General features: G+C 43.2%; 1 protein-coding gene across 2 annotated transcripts in view; it reads left to right on the forward strand.

Moving 5' to 3' along the window:
• The window catches only part of TNFAIP8L3 (TNF alpha induced protein 8 like 3), a 45,530-nt gene extending 26,610 nt beyond the window's left edge, over positions 1-18,920 (forward strand). Inside the window, exons 1-2 of one of the 2 annotated variants that reach the window (XM_027554018.1) lie at positions 11,231-11,348; positions 17,403-18,920. In XM_027554018.1, the coding sequence (XP_027409819.1) occupies positions 11,246-11,348; positions 17,403-17,965 (666 nt within the window). In that variant the 5' untranslated portion in view covers positions 11,231-11,245 and the 3' untranslated portion in view covers positions 17,966-18,920. Of the gene's footprint in view, positions 1-11,230; positions 11,349-17,402 lie in introns of those variants that run through there. The other variant, XM_027554019.1, reaches the window with a different exon arrangement.
• The last annotated feature ends 3,985 nt before the right edge of the window (positions 18,921-22,905 follow it).

Here is a 22,905-nt window from a genome sequence, read left to right on the forward strand (position 1 = left end):
CCAAGGAGTCTGCTTGTGGGGCTACCTCTGGTTGTCACCTGCCATATCCTGGCTCAGGAAGGAGCATTAGGAGGGAATACTGCCATTTGCCAAGAGACACTTTTGGACATCCTTCCCCTCTTTGTGCTCCCTGCTGCTGCTGCTACTGCTAAGTCGCTTCAGTCCTGTCTGACGCTGTGCGACCCCATAGACAGCAGCCCACCAGGCTCCCCCATCCCTGGGATTCTCCTGGCAAGAACACTGGAGTGGGTTGCCATTTCCTTCTCCAATGCATGAAAGTGAAAAGTGAAAGTGAAGTCACTCAGTCGTGTCCGACCTTCAGCGACCCCATGGACTGCAGCCTTCCAGGCTCCTCCATCCATGGGATTTTCCAGGCAAGAGTACTGGAGTGGGGTGCCATTGCCTTCTCCCTGGTGCTAGGTTATTTGTTATTTGTTACTGTCTCCAGGCCTTTTGTAGCAAAAACTTTGAACAAATTAAAGTCTATCAAGAGAGAATTGGGAGAGGAAATGGGAAAATTGGAGCAGGGGGAAATTATATCATCAAAAAATATATAATCTATTTATTGACAAAGAAAGATATCCTCAGAATGTTAAGTGAAAATGCAGATTAGAAAATAGTGTTCATTGTTCCCATGTTTGTAAATATGAAAGTGCATATGCCTGAGAGAGTGTTTTGAAGAAAATATATACATGCTAACCATTATGCATGATGGTATCATGGGGTGCTTACTTTCTTCCTTTAGCTTATCTGCCTTTTCTGATGGTTCTCAGTGCTCATGTATCATTTTTATAGTAAACTTATTAAAGAAAGAAAATATTTTGAGAAACAGCTCCTCAGTCTCCCCTCTTAAAACAAAACAAGGAGAACAGTATTAAAAATTATGCCAGTGGGTAGTGTTTGTCTCTTTACTCCTGAGAGTGATCTACCATTCAGAATGACTACCTACTTTGTGGATGCTCTAGGGAAAGTAATAAAATCCTAAAGATTTTGGATTAAGATTTTAGATTTTAAGCTCTCAAGACCTTAATGCTATGCTAAGTCACTTCAGTCATGTCCGACTCTGTGCAACCCCATAGACGGCAGCCCACCAGGCTCCCCTGTCCCTGGGATTCTCCAGGCAAGAACACTGGAGTGGGCTGCCATTTCCTTCTCCAATGCATGAAAGTGAAAACTGAAAGTGAAGTCGCTCAGTCATGTCCGACTCTTAGCGACCCCATGGACTGCAGCCCACCAGGCTCCTCTGTCCATGGGATTTTCCAAGCAAGAGTACTGGAGTGGGGTGCCATTCAAGACCTTAAAGTAGTTGTTAAATAAAAAAATTACAAGAATGTTCTGTTTTAGGGAATTATTGCTCTTCTACACCAGGAAACATTAGAGAAATTGATTCTTCATTCATCCCTACTCTCAGAATAAACACTAATCACAAGTGGCTTTTATGGACACACTTTACTAACCCTTCAAAAGACCATTCATCCTTGTCTGACATGTACAGTCTCAGAAAACAGAAAAAGAGAAAGCAACCCAATCCATTTTATGAGGCTAGTTTACTCTGACATCAAAATAAGACAAAAACTATAATAGAAGAAGGTTATAGACCAGTCTCACCTTTGAGCATAATTGTAAAATGCTGACTGTGATATTTACTAATAGATTTCTACAGTATATTAAATGCATGACCAAGTAAAGCAGCTTATCCTAGGAATGCAGGGATGATTCAAATTTAAAAGTCTATTAATAATTGATTAAGTTCACATATTAAGAGAGACAAGCCATATAATCATCTCAGTAGGTACAAAGAAAGTGTTTGATAAAATTAGATACATATTTTTACCTTAAACAAAGCCTTAGCAAACTAGGAAGAGAAGGAAGGTTCCTTAACTTCATAAGCAGTATCCATAAAAAATCTACAGCAGAAAGTATATGTGGTGGGAAATATTATTAGAAGCAACCCTATTAAAGTCAGAAATGAGACAGGGATGCCAAATACCACCCTTACTATTCAGTATTGTACTACAGTTTCCTACTAAGGCAATAAGGCAAGAAAATGAAATAGGAGGTAGACAAAAATAATCATTCTGTGCAGGCAATGTAGCTATCCACATTAAAAATTACAAGCAGTGCTACATAAAGTCTATTAGGACTCAGAACTCAACAAAGTTTTTCAATTGGAGACAAATATACAGGGATCAACGGACATGAATTTTAGCCAACTCCAAGAGATAGTGAAGGACAGAGGAGCCTGACATGCTGCAGTCCATGGGGGTCACAAAGTGTGGGACACGACTTAGCAACTGAACAACAGCAACAATACAGGAATCAGTTGGGTTCCCATGCATTATCAATAACCACTTAGAAAATATAGTAGAAAAAAATTACACTTAGAGTAGCAACCAAAACTATATGGTACCTAGAAGTAAACCTAATGAAAGATATGCAAGAGCTTTATGGGTGTGACTGTAAGACCTTATTCAAAGACAGAGAAGACACTCTGATTAAATGGAGATATATCATGCTAATGAATGGGAAGCTTACTATCATAAACATATCAGTTTACCTCAGATGAATACAAGGTGTTCATTTGGTCAAATGACACTAAAATTCATTTGGAAGAGTAAAGGCAAGAATAATCAAAACAATTTCTAAGAAAATAAAATGGGGGGAACTTCCCTATGGCCAATCAAGACTTACTACGCTGCTGCTCAGCCCTGAGATTTCTTTGGAAGGAATGATGCTAAAGCTGAAACTCCAGTACTTTGGCCACCTCATGCAAAGAGTTGACTTATTGGAAAAGACTCTGATGCTGGGAGGGCTTGGGGGCAGGAGGAGAAGGGGACGACAGAGGATGAGATGGCTAGATGGCATCACCGACTCGATGGACTTGAGTCTGAGTGAACTCCGGGAATTGGTGATGGACAAGGAGGCCTGGCGTGCTGCGATTCATGGGGTCTCAAAGAGTCAGACACGACTGAGTGACTGAACTGAACTGAACTGAACTGATGCTGCTGCTAAGTCGCTTCAGTCGTGTCCGACTCTGTGTGACCCCATAGACGGCAGCCCACCAGGCTCCCCTGTCCCTGGGATTCTCTAGGCAAGAACACTGGAGTGGGTTGCCATTTCCTTCTCCAGTGCATAAAAGTGAAAAGTGAAAGTGAAGTCGCTCAGTCATGTCTGACTTCACAACCCCATGGACTGCAGCCCACCAGGCTCCTCCATCCATGGGATTTTCCAGGCAAGAATATTAGAGTGGAATAGAAATAGAAATAATGCCATTGCCTTCTCCGAAGACTTACTATGAGTAACAGTAATTAAGACAGTGTGGTATTGGTGTTGAAATAGACAAAATGATCGATAGAAGAGAGTAAAATACTCAGACCTCTGCAATATGGAACTTGATAAGAAAAAGGTGGCCTGCCAGATCAGTAGCAGGCAGATGAGCTATTCAATAAATTGAATAAATTATGAGGAGAAAAATATACCTTCTACAGCACCCACAAATAAATTCCAAATGGATTAAAGACCTTAATGTGAAAAACAAAACCTTAAAACTTTTGGGAAATATATGAGACTCACTTATTGCCTCATGGCAGGAAATAATTTTTTTTAACACAAAATAAAAACCACTTCCCTGATGGCTCAGACGGTAAAGAATCTGCCTGCAATGCAAGAGACTTGGGTTCTATCCCTGGGTCTGGAAAATCCCCTGGAGAAGGGAACGGCAACCCATTCCAGTATTCTTGTCTGGAGAATTCCGTGGACAGAGGAGCCTGGTGGGCTATAGTCCATGGGGTTGCAAAGAGTTGGAGATAACTGAACTACTAACACTTTTACTTCACTTTCACAAAAACCACTAACCATAAAGGGAAAGACTGATAAATTTAACTATAATAAAAGTTTGAATTTCTATATAGCTGAAGATACCATAAACAAAATTAAAGGGTAATGCTATAGACTGGGAGGAGATTTTCACAAGTAATGTGATCAGCAGAGATTTAGAATCCATAATACATAAAAACTCCTACAAATTAACAGGAAAAAGACACACAATCCAATTGGGTGGGAAATGACCATGAAAAGAAAGTGAAAGTTGCTCAGTTATGTCTGACTCTTTGCAACCCCATGGACTGTATAGTGTATGGCATTCTCCAGGCCAGAATCTGCAGTAGGTAGCCATTCCCTTCTCTAGGAATCTTCCCAAGCCAGGGATCGAACCCAGGTCTACCACATTGCAGGTGGATACTTTACCAGCTGAGCCACCAGGGAAGTGGGAAATGACTATATGAATAAGCAATTCATAGATGAGAAAAGCCTTAATGCTCAATATACACAAAATATATTGACTCCCAGTGACAATCAGGGAAATGCATATTAAAATGAGGTACCATTTTGTTCTTAACAAATTGGCAAAAATTTAAAATATGGATCTGAAGTGTTGATGGGGAAGTGGATCCACAGGAAATTCATACACTGCGGCTGGGAGTGAAAATTAGTGCAGTCTCGCTCGAAGCAATTGGCAGCTGTGGTGCAGGATCTGGCAGTGCTGGCCTAGGTTTAGAACCCAGGAGGCTATTGTGTGTGGGCACAAGGAGATGCGACTGTGGACTTACTTTCTTACAGAAAGTGGAAATAATGTAAATGTCCATCAAGATGAAACATGGATATAGAATATATTCGTGTAAGCAATGAAATGACTAATCTTGCAAGAATGAGGTTGAATGAAGAGATGCAGAAGGATCTGTGTAATGTTATACCTTCGTCTGAAGTTTAAAAACACTCTGAACAGTATAATGCTGATGTGTGCATACTCATGAGGTAAACATATAAAAACATGGATGAGAAAAAGACGCATGGACTTCTGAAGCAGTTAGATCCGAGGAGACAGAAGGGAAAGAAAGTTGAAAACAAAGCGGGCTTCATCTCCCTATGTCTTTGAGGGCAAAATATTAAGATTTATTCCATATGTGTGGTGACCATACAAGTAGAGTTTGTTATATTATTTTCTGTTTTGTCTATATATTTGAAATGCTCCATGGATTTGTAAAAAATTCATTCTTCTGAGGAGAAAACCAGCTCAATCTCCATGTTAAAGTGAGCAGTAATTCAAAAAAGCCTTTAAACTAATTGGTGTTTATCACCTCATGAATGGCAGGTTAGTGTGGTGGGTTGAAGCACAAGACTCTAGGGCAGCCCGAATCCAACTCTGCCACTTCCTAAATGGTGCATTTAAATAGCTGCTGCTGTTGCTGCTAAGTCGCTTCAGTCGTGTCTGATTCTGTGCGACCCCATCGGCTCCCCCGTCCCTGGGATTCTCCAGGCAAGAACACTGGAGTGGGTTGCCATTTCCTTCTCCAATGCAGGAAAGTGAAAAGTGAAAGTGAAGTCGCTCAGTCGTGTCCAACTCTTAGCGATCCCACGACTGCAGCCCACCAGGCTCCTACATCCATGGGATCCCCATTTTGCAGTGGTTTCCTTGTATGTAAAATGATGATGATGGTGGTGATCAGTGCCTGCATGTTGAATTGTTGCAAGGATACGATGAGTTACTGTGCATAATGCACTACATACATAGACTCTATTTTTATTATTTTATTCTGCCTGAGTATGACCTGCTGTTCAGGGAGAGACACTAGCTATTCGTTAGATGCAAGAGAGATTGGGGGAGGGGTGAATAAGCTTTGCTTAAAGAAATCATATACCATAGATGTTGTTTTTAGTGATGGTTGCTCTTCTACTGCAGTGAGACAAAAATATCTCTCAGATCTCCAAAATTAACCTGTTGAGTTGGAGATGATTCACCACACACACACACACCCCACCCCAGTGACTTCACAAGTATCTGCTTCAGTTAGTTCTGTTAAGTAAAATTATCACTCATTCACTTTTCAGAGCTAGCTATAAAATCAATATGAAAAACAAAGCCAGAATGCAACTCTGTTCAAATACATAGAATGCCCTCTCAAAATGAAAGTTACATCTACCTTCAAGTTTTGATGAATAGGTGGTATTGTTCTGTCACATCATAAGACTGGCTTTTTGGGGATAATATTTTTTTTAAATGATGAAATGTAAATCTCAGTGCTAGATGGTGATTTTAATTGAGACCTATTTAATTTCTCAAATAAGTGAGAAATCACAGTCATTAGGGAACCAGGGCCAATTTTCTAAAAGCAGATGCAGGGAGGCAAAGATTGCAGGCTTTGTCTAGAGTTGATTTGGCTCAACTTCAGCTGTCTTACTTAACTAGTCTCGTAGTTTTAAATGAATTACTTAAATCTGCTGTTCCTGAGTTTCCTCATCTATAAAATAGGACTCACAGACTTCCTTTTGCAGCCCTTTTGTGAGGGTCAAATACATAGCATACACTACCTGGGGTACATAATCTATGCTTGTAGTTAACATTATCTCTGACATGATTATTAATTGAGTTACAAATTCCTCAGTGCTGAGGTGGGTGGATTGGGGGCGTCTAAGACAAAGTGAGATAATGAGCTAGAAGAGCTTACAGCTGACCCTGCCAGATTTCTTCACCTGAAATGATGTTATTTCAAGGCCCAGGGATTTTTTTTTTGGAAATGAGACAGACTCTTCATCTTGAAGGTCATTAAATGCTGCCTTTAAAGTGTACTTATCCAGTGTAAGGTATTGCAACAGTCTGAACCTGCTTTTCTATGAAGACATCTTGTTTTCTCTACCACTGCTTTCGTATATTTCTCCGCACCCAAAAACATCCAATATAGCTAGGAAATTCCATCATGTCTGGTTCCCCCTGAAAACACTCAAACCCTCATTCCTGACTGCTAGATGAATGAATCTCTAGGACTGAGCAGCCACCCAGGGCAAAGCAAAAATCTGTGACTGTTCCCAGGCCTTAGCCAAGGGCAAGATTTTAAGGGCACCCCTTCCCTGGTGGCTCAGATGATAAAGAATCTGCCTGTAATTCAGGAGACCCAGGTTTGATCCCTGGGTTGGGAAGATCCCCTGGAGAGGGGAATGGCTACCCACACCAGTATTCTTGCCTGGCGAATTCCATGGACAAAGAAGCCTGGCAGGCTACAGTCCATGGGGTCTCAAAGAGCATGACACGACTGAGCAAATAACCCTTCACTTTCTCTCAAGCCCAAGCTAGAGGCAGGACTCGGGGTGGGTGAAGACGGGCTACTGAGGCGCCCTCTCCTCTGACTTGGTTGTCTCTGACAAATCAGTCCTTCCTCCTCCACCCTCCACCTCAATCCTTGTACCCAAAGCTACCTGTCACTTCCTACCCTCATTTTAAAATAATCCGTTTTCTTGGTGGGGAGGTGGACCACAAAGTAGGGGAGGAGCCATAGGAGGGCTGCAATGCGGCTCTGATGTGATCCCCAGGAAGCAGTGAGTAGAGACTACACTTCAATGAGGAATTTGCATTTTAAAGGAAGAACCTATTTATCCCCAGGATCTTTAATTGGCTAATTATTTAAGGAAGCTAGGTCTTTTCACTGTCAACTGCTTGATGGATAGGGACTGGGTCTGAACGGGGAAATGGGAAGCTCAGGGCAGAACATGTCAAGCTGGAGATGCCTGCTGTACAGGTTCGTGTGACCGTCTCCTCCCAGATGCCCCCCGGGACCCTCAGAACTCAGCATTCTCAGGCCTGAAGTCATACTCCCCACACATGCTCTCCCAGATGCTTGTTTGAGTTGGTGGTGCCTTAATGTCCCCCACCCCATGTCTCCCAAGCTAGAAGAAGCACTCAGCCTCACCCCTGACTCATCCATCTCCCCCAAAGTCACCCAGGCTGTTCCTTATTGCCTCTTACCCTCAACCACAGTACAAGCTAAGATCAAAATCACAATACGTCTGTCTTGCTGGGCTTCCCAGGTGGCGCTGGTGGTAAAGAACCTGCCCGATGATATAAGGTAGGAGACGAGATGTAAGAGATGCAGGTTTGATCTCTGGGTCGGGAAGATCCCCTGGAGGAGGACATGGCAACCCACTCCAGTATTCTTGCCTGGAGAATCTCCATGGACAGAGGAGCCTGGCGGGCTACAGTCCATAAGGTTGCACAGAGTTGGACACAACTGAAGCGACTTAGCACTCAGCACTCAGTGTCTTCCAAATTGCCATGACTTCCTACTGCCTTGGGGGATATCTTGAGGCAAGTACAAGTGTATGAAATCAATACTTCAAATAATCTTACTAGAATTTTTGAAATTTTTATAGCTTGTTTCTTGTCTGATTTGATTAGATCATTACTTTTACCTTATAATTTGGCTGTGGAAAACCTCTTTTGATGAGGAAGATAATCATCAGCTCTGCCATGTTCTTGCTACTCACTTGTGCTGGCATGATTGGTGTATTGTCTTCAGGCCTCAGTTTTGTTTCTTGCAAGAATCTTTTGAAATCATTGGTCCATTTCATAATGGTTAGTTTGCTGCTGCTGCTGCTAAGTCGCTTCAGTCGTGTCCGACTCTGTGCGACCCCATAGACCGCAGCCCACCAGGCTCCCCCGTCCCTGGGATTCTCCAGGCAAGCACACTGGAGTGGGTTGCCATTTCCTTCTCCAATGCATGAAAGTGAGAATTGAAAGTGAAGTCGCTCAGTTGTGTCCAACTCTTAGTGACCCCATGGACTGCAGCCTTCCAGGCTCCTCCATCCATGGGATTTTCCAGGTAAGAGTACTGGAGTGGGGTGCCATTGCCTTCTCTGAAAGGTTAGTTTAGTCAGAACTAAATAATATAAGCAGTAAGTCTATTTAACCAAGCACACATAAACATATGCCAAAATAAGCCAAAACTGCTGAAATGGAACAAAGAAACTAGAGATACACACTAAATACTTGCCCACCCCCTAGGGGATAGGGGGATCTTCTTCTCTTTTCTTAGACTGCCACACACCGGTGGGTCCCAGGGTCAGCCTGAATGTTAAATATTAGTAAAGCTTAATCTATCTCATTAGAAAAAAAGGAAACAGAAATAAAATTCTAATGTTCTCATTTTTCACACCCCTTCATGGTGCCTGGTGGAGGCTGCTGCCCTTCCAAGCCATGGTGACTCACCCACGGGACCCACAAGCTGCTTGCTTCTTATTGCAGGTGGTGGAAATTTGGAGACCTTGGGTCTTCTCATGGGCCTCCCAGTGGCTCAAGTGGTGAAGAATCTGCCTGCCAGTAGAGGAGACGCAGGAGATGCGGGTTTGATCCCTGGGTCAGGAAGATCCCCTGGAGGAGGAAATGACAACCTGGTCCAGTATTCTTGCCTGGAAAATCCCATGGACAGGGGTGCCTGGTGGGCCATAGTCCATGGGGTAGCAAAGAGCTGGACACGACTGAGCTACTGAGCATGCATGCACGCAAGGGTGAGCCCAGGGGCTCTGTCCTCAAGGCAGGAGAAGATGACTAGTATAATCAGCTTTTCTGGGTGCCTGTGCAGGTGAGCAGAAGATGGGTGCTCATCGTGAAAGTTCACATTCAGAGTAGTTTGTGGGGCTGCTCTGTCTCAAGGAGACTTGCTCAAACTTTATTTCTAACAGCTAAATTGGGAGATTGGGATTGACATATACACACTATTATATATAAAATAAATAACTAACAAGGACCTACTGTAAAGCACAAGGAACTCTACTCAGTACTCTGTAATGACCTATATGAGAAAAGAATCTAAAAAAAGACTGGCCATATGTATATGGATAACTGATTCACTCTGCTGTACACCTGAAACTAACACAACATTGTAAATCAACTACACTCAAATAAAGCAAACAAAACAAAAACCCAGTGAAGTGTAAGTGATTGAGCGCCAGAAACCTGGACAACCACAGATCACCCTCTGCCCAGCTCTTACCCCTCCTCGGGCCCTGGGGACTCCCCTCCCCTCTTCCTTGTACTCTGGGCCTCCTACTTTGACAGATGGTGCTTATTAAGCACCACAGATTGTTTTTCTCATGGTACCCTCTCCACCCCTAACTTCTACTTAACAATTTTTAGTCTACTCTTTTCCTTGCCATTTTCCTAAGCTATTTACAGAAGTGAAGTGAGATTGTGTGAGCGCTAGCTATTACAGATAATTTTATAATTTTGACACAGCTATCCATACAGCCATATATGTTTTGCTGCTGCTGCTGCTAAGTCGCTTCAGTTGTGTCCAACTCTGCACGATCCCATAGACGGCAGCCCACCAGGCTCCCCTGTCCCTGGGATTCTCCAGGCAAGAACACTGGAGTGGGTTGCCATTTCCTTCTCCAATGCATGCAAGTGAAAAGTGAAAGTAAGGTCACTCAGTCGTGTCCGACTCTTAGCAACCCCATGGACTGCAGCCCACCAGGCTCCTCCATCCATGGGATTTTCCAGGCAAGAGTACTGGAGTGGGGTGCCATTGCCTTCTCCGATATATGTTTTACACACAGTCTTTAATCAGAGGTAGAGAAGTTACCAAGTCCTGAGAGTAAGAAGAAAAGAGCCGAGTCTGTCCCCCAGCCCCTCTCTGCCACAGTACATCCTGGGTGATGCTCAAGAGCTCTTCTCTGGGCTGTAGCTGACAGCTGAGAGCCTGTCATCTTTCATAACCATCATTTATTTTTCCCAGAATGTATCACCTTGCTCTTACCATGCTGAAGCTCATCTGCCTCTTTTCTGCCCACTCACCTTTCCTGCTGTTTATCACCTCCAGCTTGGCATTTCACCATCCAGGAGAGCTTAGTGTTTCTAGAAACGCGGAAACATCACTTGTGCTACAGCTAAACATCATTTATAGACGCATCAGCTCAGACTGGCCCCAACACTTTTCCATGCAGTAAAAGGCCCACTCAGATGACTTTTGCATTCTCTCTTCAAAATAGTTCATTCCCATTGCCACGCCATTCTCCCAACAGAGTTCTGGTATTTCTCCTTTCCTTGTAATGTTCCAAGGTTGCTTATTCTCAGAGCACTGACTTTATAATCTTTTTATTTGAGCTCCTTTATCAATCTTGGTTTAAGGAAGCTCTTGTTTTTTTCTACAAGGATGGACTTGGCATCTTTCTCAGTCTCATCTCCTTGTGCTAGTCACACAAACTGCATAATCACCTTTCTATTTCCATTCTCAAAGATTCCCAGGTACTGTAAACAATCCATTACTTTTCATGACTGGGGAATGGGTACTGTTGTTTAAATGTGGTTAAGAGAATTGTCACTGGCTAAAAGAGCCTTTTTAAGGCTTGTATACAGGAAAAAGAGAATAGTTTTTGCCATGACCTAGCCTAGATCTTCTTGGTGTTTCCCCCAAACACACACATGCACACTAGTTTGACCTGTTTTCCCAGGTATTCCCAGGGCACTCCTGACCTTGGCTTCCAAAGTTCATGCTCTTCCTCTCAGCCTGCAGTGCTTCTCCCTGGTGAGTCACCAACATGGTCCCTCTGCAAAAGACGGAGACAGAAGGATGGGTGGAAGGAAACAAGTCCAAGATTTCCACATGAAAAAAGTCTGTCCCAAAGCAATTATCCTCCAATTAAAAATAAATTGAAAAAAAAAGTCTGCCCCCCACCCCCAAGCCCTCCCTTGGTGCACACACTCTCCCTTGAATCCCGTGCCTGTTGGAAAGAGTATTGGCTCTCCAGCCCTCCCCCTGGGAGTTGTTAGAGTTGACCAGATTGGTGTCTTGATGCTATTTCATCAAATAAATAATAAAACTACACAGTTATCTTTACTACAGGACTTTTCAGAGCCTTTAATAAGCTGTCTGGTGTGGCACAACATCAAAAGCCAGCCACAGTATATAGTCATCTACAAACTCATTTAGCTGACCACAAAATCTCCTCCCCTGCAACATCTGACAGGACCAATGTTCTGTAAGATACATGTTGGGGCATGCCGTGATTGGTGGGTCCTACCTTCAGTAGGTTGGAATCATGCTAAATGTTAGGGAGCTTGTGATTGCTGGCCCTCCTTCTAAAGATTTTAGTACTGACAGTTTGGAGTAGACTGTGGGAATCTGCTTGGTTGCTGTTTTTTTCTTAAAGTTTCTCTTATAATTCGATGATCTGTAATCCCTCTGCTCCAGATTCTTGATTGTTAGGCTTCAGAGATTCAATACCTGTGACCCTCCTGAGGGCTCAGCATAGAAGCTTGTACCACAAGTCCCTTTGTTGGTAAATAACATGGTCTTTTACAAGAGAAATTGCTGAGAACATATGTGGGAAACCAACCCAAGGCCTTTGTGATTTGGGGGAAATTGCTGGCCTATTTCGATGACTTTAGAAACCACCTCCTGATTTTGTAGCCATCCCCACCTATACATTTAAGTCCACCTTCAGAGCCCAGAGCTTCCACCAGCTGCTCTCACTCATGCCAATTTGGGCTGCTTCACACGTTAAAGTATTTTGTTTCATTTGTCTCTACCCTGCCTCCCTGCAGGACCATATTCAGAGTAGGACCCAATTAAATATTGGGGAAAGAGGGGAGGACATCCCCCATGGCACTTCTACAGAATTGAACAAAGAGTAAATGCTCAGTAATTGCAGAGAAACCAAGGGACAAAGGAAACCTTGGCCCAAAGAGACCAAAAAAGGTTAAGATTGACTCTAGAATTAAAAAGCAAGTAGAGAAGTGTGATGTGTGTGCCAACAAGAGTAAGCATCTTACCCTGCTGAGATGATAGCAACTTCAACATTGTTCTTCATTTTTTAGGTCAATGATCTATGTATCATTAGTGGCTCAGGAAGAGGGTAACCAACTTGTCCCAATTTTCCTGGGCTTTTCAAATTTTAGCACCAGAAGTCCACCATACAGGAAACCCCTCAGTCCTGGCAACTCAGGGCAGTTGGTCACTCTACTCAAAAAAACAGAGTTTGGCAACTAGATAAAACTGGGAAATGCTTTACCACCCTCTGGGTTTCCTTAGTGGCTAAAGTGATAAAGAATCCACCTGCCAAGCAGGAGACATGGGTTCAATCACTGGGTTGGGAAGATGCCCTAGAGAAGAAAATGGCAACCCACTCCAGTATTCTTGCCTGGAAAGTCCAATGGACAGAGGAGCCTAATGAGTACATGGGGTCAAAAGAGTGATAGAACTTAGTGACTAAACAAGAACACGTCCACACTCTACTCACCTGAATTAGTTTCCTACAGCTGCTATAACAAATTACCACAAACTTAGTGATTGAAGACTATATAAATTTATCGTCACACAGCTTTGGAGATCAGACATCCTGAATGAATTTTATAGGTCTGAAAACCAATGTGTCAGCAGGGCTGCGTTTTTTCTGAAGGCTCTAGAGGGTAATCTGTTCCCTTGCCCGTTTCGACTTCTAGAGGCCACCTGTGTTCTTTGACTGATGCAGTTCTCTTTCCCATCTTTGAAGCCAGACATTACATCCCTTTGATCCTCTGCCCCCATCATCAAGTCTTTCTTCTGACTCTCTCTCCCCTTTTCACTTATAAAGAGTCTTGTAATTGCATCAGGTTTACTGGCTAATATGGGGTAATTTCTCCATCTCCAAATTCTTAACTTAGTCATATCTATGAAGTCTATTTTACCAGGTAAGGTAGTACATGCACAGATTCCAAGACTAGGATGTGGACATTTTGGGGGGGTCATTATTCTACCAATTATACCCACCCCTGTCTGACAGCTGATAAAACACCTTAATGTTTTAAAGAAATATTTTTAAAGTCTCATAGTAAAGAAATCTGTTTAATATTGCTTAATCTAGTGTTTTCCAAACCTTTTTTGATCAAGAAATTCTTTATTCAGGGAGTATTATGCTAAGTAAAATAAGTCAGAAAAAGACAAATACTGTATGATACCCATTATACATGGAATCTAAAAAATACAACAAACTAGTGAATATAACAAAAAAGAAGCAGACTCACAGATATAGAGAACAAACAATCAGTTACCATAGTAACCTTCTTCCTTGGGAGAGGGAAGGAGGAGGGACAAAATAGGAGTGGGGGATTAACAGGTATAGACTGTTATGTATAAAATAAGCTACAAGGATATATTGTACAACACAGGAAATTTAACCAGTATTTTATAATTATGGAGTAAAACCTTAAAAAAAAAAAAAAAGAAACTCTTTATTCCTCCGAAAAGAACAGCACTTAACATCTCATGGAACAACACTGCTCTTATAAAAGAGCAGGATTCAAATTGGTGTGTGCACCATGGAGAGTCCAGAAACTTTCCATGCAATGAGCAGATGAGGAGAGTTTTGATATCTAAGTCCAACTCCTCTTTCTCACTTCAATAATCTTCTAAATTCAACTGTCAGAACAACAATCTGAGGTCAAAGTGCAGGGAACCTTCCTTCTTTCCACTGGTTCAATCATGGAGTTCCCACCCATAAAGAATCTTATTGGAACAAATATGAATACATTTCACTGGCATGCAAAACCTGGTCAAAGTGATGATGTGCCCCTACTAATCTCACTTGGAGGTACATGTCCAATAAAACTACTTTTTATGTTTAATATTTATAACAGTTTAATACTTCTACCCAAAATAATTAGAATGATAACTTTTTAAGGAATTTCTTTAAGGATTGGAGATTTTGATCACTAGAATTATCTTTTAATTTAAATCTCAATTTTTATGTATCCTTTGGTTATAGAGAATTATGGATGGCTTGATCAAATAAAACATTTTCAAGCATAAAAACAGATACTAAGTTAAAGTTCTCTATATGTCATAGATATACAATTTTAAGTAGGGAAAAAAAACAGTGTAGCAGCTCTCATTTTTAAAGGAAAGCTTGCTCCTGTCAATTTCAAATGGACAATAATGGATGTTATATCACTGTGGTGTGTGCTGTGTACACTGGACACTTTTAAAAGAATAACACATTGATTTTAAAGTATCAATATTTAAAATATCTAGACATGTAATCTATTTTGAAAGTATAACTGTTTAACCATAAGGTGAAAAATACTTGTTGTCAAGTTAAAAAATATGCAAGGAGGTACTCGCTTTTCAAAATTCTTATGGGGATGTAAGAGCAAAAGGTGTGATGGCCCTTTGGAATCTGAAATACATCAGCTTACCACAGCTCTCAGGGATAAAGCCATGAAGTGCCTGGCTCAGAGCCAGTGTTCCCTCATTCAACAATGGCTGCCAAGGGCCGCCTGGGTCCAGTGGGCCCACTGAGTCAGTGGGGCTTGGACACAAACCCCTGTTCCCATAGAGCTTATATTCCAGCAGACACATAGTTAGTTGGTCAGTTGCTTCTGTGCTGCATTTCTATAGTGGTTCTTCAAATATCTTCTCAATTTTGGGGAACTGTGTCTACAAAGAAATGACTCATTTTTTGATATTCCAGAACAGATGCATCTGGATTCCATTGTTCCCCAACAGAATAACCACCTAGGGAGGCATACAGTTATTTTGGTGACAGAGCCAAAGCTTAAAAGTCTTTAAGTTTCTCCTGTGGAATTGACTTCAAAGCATGCAGCACAATCTTTTAACTATCCTTAATGCTGGTAAATATTTGTACGGGGAGGAGGAATGTGATGTTTTGGAACAAAGGTTATCTACACAAAGGTCTGATGACCATGGCAGATGATCGGTCTGGGCAAGAATATTGTCTCCAGCTCTGGAAGGGCATTAATCTCACAGTAAGGAAAAGTCAAAAATTGCTATCTCTTCCCTTCACACTGAGGCTGAAGGGAAAATCCTGGCTGTGTCAGGGTCACTTACTCTGAAGTTACTTGAAGAATCTATGTTCTCAGACATTCAGAAGAGCCTTCTGGGGCCATGGGAGACCCATGGTGCCTGCTTCTTTAGTTCTACTGATCCCACTTTAGTGACCCCACTCCAGGCCATGCTCCTGAGGCTGACAGCTAGAAGAGGTCCATGAGCAGGAGTAGCTGTCCTGGGAAAACCCAGGGCTGAGCTGGGAGGGAAGGAGCCAGTCTATGAAGGGGCATACGGGTGGAGGAAGAGCTGGGGCCTGTGTCTGAATTGTGTTTGAGTATTTACTGAGTCCATGTTTGTGAGACTTATGCACCCAGGGATTAATGGCATTCCATTGAGGGATGAATCCAGGGTGAGCAGAGGGGGTGGGATTGAGATGAGGAGGGGCCAGAGAGGATTGCAAAAGCTGGTATATGTAGCCATCTGGCTGTCCATGCTGCCTGCCACTTCCATGCAGCCACAGAGTGCTGGAAAAGAACTCTTGGGATCCTAGACAGCCCTCAGTTCTCAAAGGGAAATTTATACTGCAGAATTTCTCTAGCATTTAATTTAACAAATGCCATTCCATCCCTGTGCCCAGAACGTAACTAGGTGCTTTGGGAGATGCTGTCTCTGTCCTCAGGCAACTTGATTCTCCTTGGGAAGATAAGAAGGATACACATACATACTGTTGAATGAAGATGGCCAATGGGTTTCATTTCATATACCAGTTTCAGCTAACTGGTAACTTCATGGCGTATTCCATCCAGTCTAAGACCCCATCAGTTACAAGAGGCTATTTTATATACTCTTAAGAAAGAAGAAAATGTTTCCAATTAAATTACAAATGATTGCTTTCTTACTGGTTAGAGTTTTGTGTCCAATTTCTTATTAGAAGATTCTTTTTAGACTTTCTTATACATAGTGTTATTTCCTTTAACATATATTATTCTCATTTGTTCATAAAGTGGAAAGTATGGGAAATAAACTGGGTTTGGTTTTTCTACATTTCCTCACATTCAGGGTACTACTTGGCGGAAGCATCTTTGCTCAGAGCATTGATGTCTGTGTTTCCCACACAGTGTAGTTCTCGGTCATCAAGAGCATTGGTGAGGCAACATTTCTTTCAAGAGTACTCATGACTTTTATTTCAAATCTCTGTCTCCTATTGTGTAAATTGATGCACACACAGGTAATGCAACCATAGCACAACTACCACCTGGCAACAGTGACTATAAGACAGATCACTATTTCCAAGACATCAAATGTGAAAAAATACATCTTAGACTCAATGAATATGGATTCTAAGACTCAGTCAAAAAACACTCCCATGATCAACCACCCAGGTCTGTCCTAGGAATGGGGCTGGCACTGGTGCTACATTCTTATCACTAAGCAATAATTTCCTCCTGTAAAGTTGCAAAACTGAATGGTTTTCATTACAATAATTATTGTAGGGAGTTTTCCATGAGCAAATAGATTCAAGGAGGCTTTCTGCAGGAAGTAGGTCAAAAGAATGAGATCTGGCCTGGACATGAGAAGACCATGTCCAGAAAGGAAAAAGGACAATTTAAAAGGTTCAAGAAGGTAAACAGGCATATCATGTGGCAAGGACAGTGGAGTAACCAGGCTAGGGTGGGGTTTCGTAAAAGAGTCATGGGTTACGAAGGCATGAATTTTTGCCCTAAGAACATAAGTTCAAGTTAGTATATTTCACTTGTAGAAACCTAATCAAAGGTTCTCCTATTTATATAACTCTTATTTCTTTTCTTACCATAGGTCCTGATGTTTTTAGTTCAAAGAACCTTGCCCTTCAAGCCCAGAAGAAGATTCTGAGCAAAATAGCCAGCAAAACTGTGGCCAACATGCTGATTGATGATACCAGCAGCGAGATCTTTGATGAGCTCTACAAAGTCACCAAAGAGCACATACATAACAAAAAGGAAGCCCACAAGATCATGAAGGACTTAATCAAGGTGGCAATCAAAATCGGGATCCTCTACCGGAACAACCAGTTCAGCCCAGAGGAAGTTGTTATAGTGGAGAAGTTTAGGAAGAAGCTGAACCAGACCGCCATGACCATTGTCAGCTTCTATGAAGTGGAATACACCTTCGATCGAAACGTGCTCTCCAAGCTCCTACATGAGTGCAAGGACCTGGTGCATGAACTGGTGCAGCGACACCTGACACCCAGGACCCACGGGCGCATCAATCATGTCTTCAACCACTTTGCCGATGTGGAGTTCCTCTCCACCCTTTATAGCCTGGATGGAGACTGTAGGCCCAACCTCAAGAAGATCTGTGAGGGAATCAATAAACTGATAGATGAAAAAGTCCTCTGAATGCCTTCCCTCCTCCTGGACTTCGCTGCATTCATGTTAGGGCACCCAGTGTGTTCCACATGAGAATCAGGAAACAAGAAGAAACCCTTGTCAAAGATGCCTATGTCTGTTTTGTTCATCCCTCTGATGTTGATGCTAGATTGAGCTCAGGTGTGTTTATCCTCTGAGCTATCTGCTGAGGTATGTACTTAAAATCTCCTTTGTTTGCAAGCCCAAAGGACGTCTTATCTCTCCTGAGCAGAAAAGCCACCCTGCTCACCAGGGTGGGCCCAGTTCACCTTGTGGAGTGGAAGGAGCCCTGGACCAGGGGTCAGAGTACACAGATTTGGTTCGCAACTCCATCAGTTATGACTTTGTTCTCTGGATCCTGGAACCACTGTGCCTGCCTGCCTACCTCCCAGGGTTGCTGTGAGGATCAAGTGAGACTATGTTCATGCTTTTAATAACTCTAATATGAGGTCTTACTAGTTTCTCTTTGGCATGTTGTGGGGATCAGCCTGGATCTAGACTATCAGGCAGTGGAGAAAAGAACAATAGTTTCTAATGGGCTGGGTTTGCAATCTGTGTCAAGATGTGCTGTTTCAAACACACAATTTCATTCATAAAAACAAATCTAAAGGTGTGAAAAAGTAGAGCAGCAAAGTGGAAAAATGTTTTTCAAGTCTTAGATGTGCAGGTTTATGGTCCTGCAGAGGGGAACTTTCTGGGGGGTGGGAGAGTAGAGAGAGAGTTTCCCACCCACGAGGCAGAAGCAGAGAAGAACTGTGCTCACCCTGCTCCTGCAGGACAGGCCTTCCCCATCTAAGGGGCACCATCAAAGAGGCACAGGGAAGGTTTATCCCAGCATGCACAGGAGAGTTGGCCTGAATGAACCCCTGTCTGTCTTTCTTGGTCTTTCACAGTCATTTTGTGCTGTTTATTCTGGTTTGTTAATAAATTGGAATTATCCTTCAAACAAGATGTTTTTGAGTTGTGATTCAAAAGTCAAATTCCTTGGAGTTTGATACGGTGTTAAGAATGATGGGATTGAAAGGAGGAAGAAAATAAAGAGTAAGAGCTTTCCACTCAGACCCGAAGGGAAAGTAGCCCCTGGGGGAGCAGGTATAGGCTGAGACCTGTGCCCTTGCTCAGTGGGGAGCTATTGTGACCTCCTTCCCCGTGTGTCTTAAATCCTCACATTCACACAAAGTATTTAATGCCTTATAATGTTGTCTGGAGGCCATCACCTTAAGAGACTTGCCCATCCAGCATCACCTCTGTCCTGTTATGCTTCTCTGATATCTGATAATAATGCAAAAATACTACCATTAGCTCAAGCCCCATGATTCATGCCCGCCCCATGGCCTCTCTCTGGCAGGAGCATCAAGAGATGGTTTGTAGGCGAGTGTGAAAAGATGGCAGCTGAACATACTGTGGCCATTCAACCCCAACTGGCTCTCATGTCAACATCAGTATAAAGCATCCAGTTAAGTTCTTCAGCCACCAGCACTCAAAATTAGTTCGTAGGAAAGATGTCTAGTGGGTAACAGGGAGTAGGTAAGTCAGCCCCTGTCTTTCTGTTTGACAAACGTGGCTCAGCCCCTCTTCATAGTCCCAAGGACCGAACAGTGATGGCCTGTGCACATTTGGGCTGGGGAGGCCATTGGTCATTTAGGCAGTGCCAGTGGAAGGGCTTCCCTGGAGGCTCAGTCGGTAAAGAATCCACTGCAATGCAGGAGACCTGGGTTCGATCCCTGCATCAGGAAGGTCCCCTGGAGGAGGGCATGGCAACCCACTCCAGTAGTCCTGCCTGGAGAATCCCATGGACAGAGGAGCTTGGCAGGCTACAGTCCATGGGGTCGCAAAGAGTCGGACATGACTAAGTGACTAAGCACAGCACAATGGAAGCTGCAGGTGACAGGCTCCTTCTTGCCCACATGCCAACTAGGCAGCCAGCAGCCCAGCACTAGCCAAATTTTCACATATTGCCCTCCATGCCTGCCTTGGTGTACTCGTCTGATTAAGCACCACATTCTAATATGACGGGTGGCTCTAGAAGCAGGTTCTTTTTCGCTAAGTAGGTGGACCTACCCAGAGAGCTCAACCCTGCCAAAGGAATAGGCAGAACTGTCTCCTCTTCATCTGAGACAGCAGGGAAAGAAGGTGGGATTCCCCAGTCACAGAAGACTGCAGGTTCTCCCCACTCCACGTGTCACAGCATGGTGGGGGCACAGCAAAGCTGAGTAGTTTCTGAGCCACCAGCCTCAGAAGGAGGGGTCCTCCTTGTGCTGGTCAGAAAAGGATCAGCACTTCCACGAGCAGATCTTGGCAAGCACAACGCAGTGTAGACCAAAACATTCTACCACCTCTGGCTTCCCCACTGAGGCAGCCAAGCAAGGGGCACTCTACCTCAAGGCCAGTGGGGTATGTTTCCACCTTATCAACAATAGCCACAGGGAGCTGAGCTACCCAGGCATAAGTAACCCACCACAACTCTAAAAATAGTCAATGCCTACCCTCCATCCCCAGTATACCTTTCAAACACAGCACTGGCATGTAAATTCAAGTGATAAGTGAATTTCATCAACCAACTAAAAAGCTACACATTTCCAATATTTTACATAACAATCTAGTGGCCAAGGAATCTCATTACTGGTTTATCTGACAACTCTAACCACATCACTTAGTGCCCCTAGAAAGCTGTTTTGGTTGTAAACAATGTGACAGAGACCAGCAGATGCTTTTAAAAACAAGACTCTTTAGATGTATACATTTGTGCTCAGAAAGTGAAAGTCGCTCAGTCTTGTCTGACTCTTTGCAACCCCATGGACTGTATAGTCCATGGAATTCTCTAGGCCAGACTACTAGAGTGGGTAGCCTTTCCCTCCTCCAGGGGCCCTTCCCAACCCAGGGATCAAACACAGGTCTCCCGCATTGCAGGCAGATTCTTTACCAGCTGAGCCACAACCGAAGTGCAAGAATACTTGAGTGGGTGGTAGCCTATCCCTTCTTCAGTGGATCTTCCCAACCCATGAATTGAACCGGGGTCTCCTGCATTGCAGACGGATCTTTACCAACTGAGCTATCAGGGAAGTCCTTGTGCTCAGAACTTTGTACTAAACTTTTAATAGCGAGAACCCACAAAAGCAAAGTTACGATATCTACATTTAGGTGGCACCCTAAAGAAAACTGATTTCAAGAGAAGCAACAGTACTAAAACACTCACTTGATCAAGCCCCATGCAAAATTCAGAGAGAAATGCCTGGCTCAGCACATCAAGGGCAGAGACAGGAAACAGCAGTTTTTGATCTGGAGACATCACTGAGTCTTCATCCATCCCATAGCACTCAGTTGTATCCCCACAGGAGGACACCAGGAACTTGTGCTGAAGTGTCCATCCCACCCCTGCTTGCATCCTTCTTCGTGTGTCTGAACCCTACAGAAACACATTCCCTGCCAGCTGTGCCTGCCATGTGTCTGTATCACTCTTCCTCCCTGCGTTTGCATCTGTGTCTTGACACCCTCAGCAACTCCAGGTCTCTGCTCAGTGACAAATCAAAATGAAAAGATTTCTCCATCTGTGCTTCTTCTCCAAATTCCCATTTCACCCATCTGTGCATTTTCAGGGGCAAATCAGTACATTCACTGTCTGCTACAATGAACTTCTTGCATCCATTTATTTAAAAAGGAGCTCAAATAAGACCTATATACCCTCATCCCCAATATTCTGGGGGCTTTTAAAAATCAACATGGTCCCAGATGTCAAGAGCAAAACTACTTAGTAAAAATTCTAGACCAACTCTGGGATGCAAAGACCGTGCATTAATAGGAAATGTCTAGCTTGGACTGCAAGGAGATCCAACCAGTCCATTCTAAAGGAAATCAGTCCTGAATATTCATTGGAAGGACTGATGCTGAAGTTGAAACTCCAATACTTTGGCCACCTGATGCAAAGAACTGACTCATTGGAAAAGCCCCTGATGCTGGGAAAGATTGAAAGCAGGAGAAGGGGATGACAGAGGATGAGATGGTTGGATGGCATCACCGACTCAACAGACATGAATTTGAGCAAGCTCTGGGAGTTGGTGATGGACAGGTAAGCCTGGCATGCTGCAGTCCATGGGGTCACAAAGAGTCAGACATGACTGAGCAACTGAACTGTGAACTGTGTCTAGTAATGGAATGGGATGTTGACAATACAATCATAAATCAGATGGCCTTGGGAGAAAGGGTTTCCAAGGCCCTGTCAACTCAGAACTGTGTGGTCAGTGGGTGACCTTTGTTTAGTCTTACCCTGCTATGGGACCAAAGCCCCAACAAGGCCATCTCTTGCTCTTGCTGCAGAGGGAGGTCTTGCTGGATAGAGGAAAGACTCTTCTACAATCGTTTTCCTCAAAATAGCATCTGGAAATCCATGAAAGTCCTGGGAAAGCAGGAGTGGTTTGGAGGAGGTAAAATTCCATGAGTTCTAAAAAGGAATTTTTAAATTTTTGTCTCATTCTGACAACTTAAAAAAAAAAAATCACAATTAGCCTCAGTACCTTCTGAGTCATGGGAAACTACCTTATAATCAGGTAGTACCATCTTACTTCAGGGTCCGAGTTTCTCTTTGTGTTTACAATGTTGTTCATGCTGATTGACCAACCCAAGTGAAAGAAAACAATTTAACTTAATGTGTTTCTCTAACCAGGCCTGAGCATCCCTAAGGGTCTGCAGGCATACCTTAGGCATCCATGAGTTCTCCATTTTGAGAAATGTTGCTAAAGCCTATGAAAATATAGGCTTGCAGAGAATGAATGACTGTTACCCTACCCTTGATGGAGACTCATTTGTGGGGACTCAAAGACTGAGAGGTGAACCTGTGTCTGGAGGATACATAGGCCTTCTGCAGGAAAAGGTGGGATCCCACATGTCCTGCCTGCCCTTTGAAAACTGGCCAGAAAAAGCTACCATAAATAATC

This window comes from Bos indicus x Bos taurus, chromosome 10 (assembly GCF_003369695.1).
Source record: "Bos indicus x Bos taurus breed Angus x Brahman F1 hybrid chromosome 10, Bos_hybrid_MaternalHap_v2.0, whole genome shotgun sequence".
Classification (NCBI taxonomy): domain Eukaryota; kingdom Metazoa; phylum Chordata; class Mammalia; order Artiodactyla; family Bovidae; genus Bos; species Bos indicus x Bos taurus.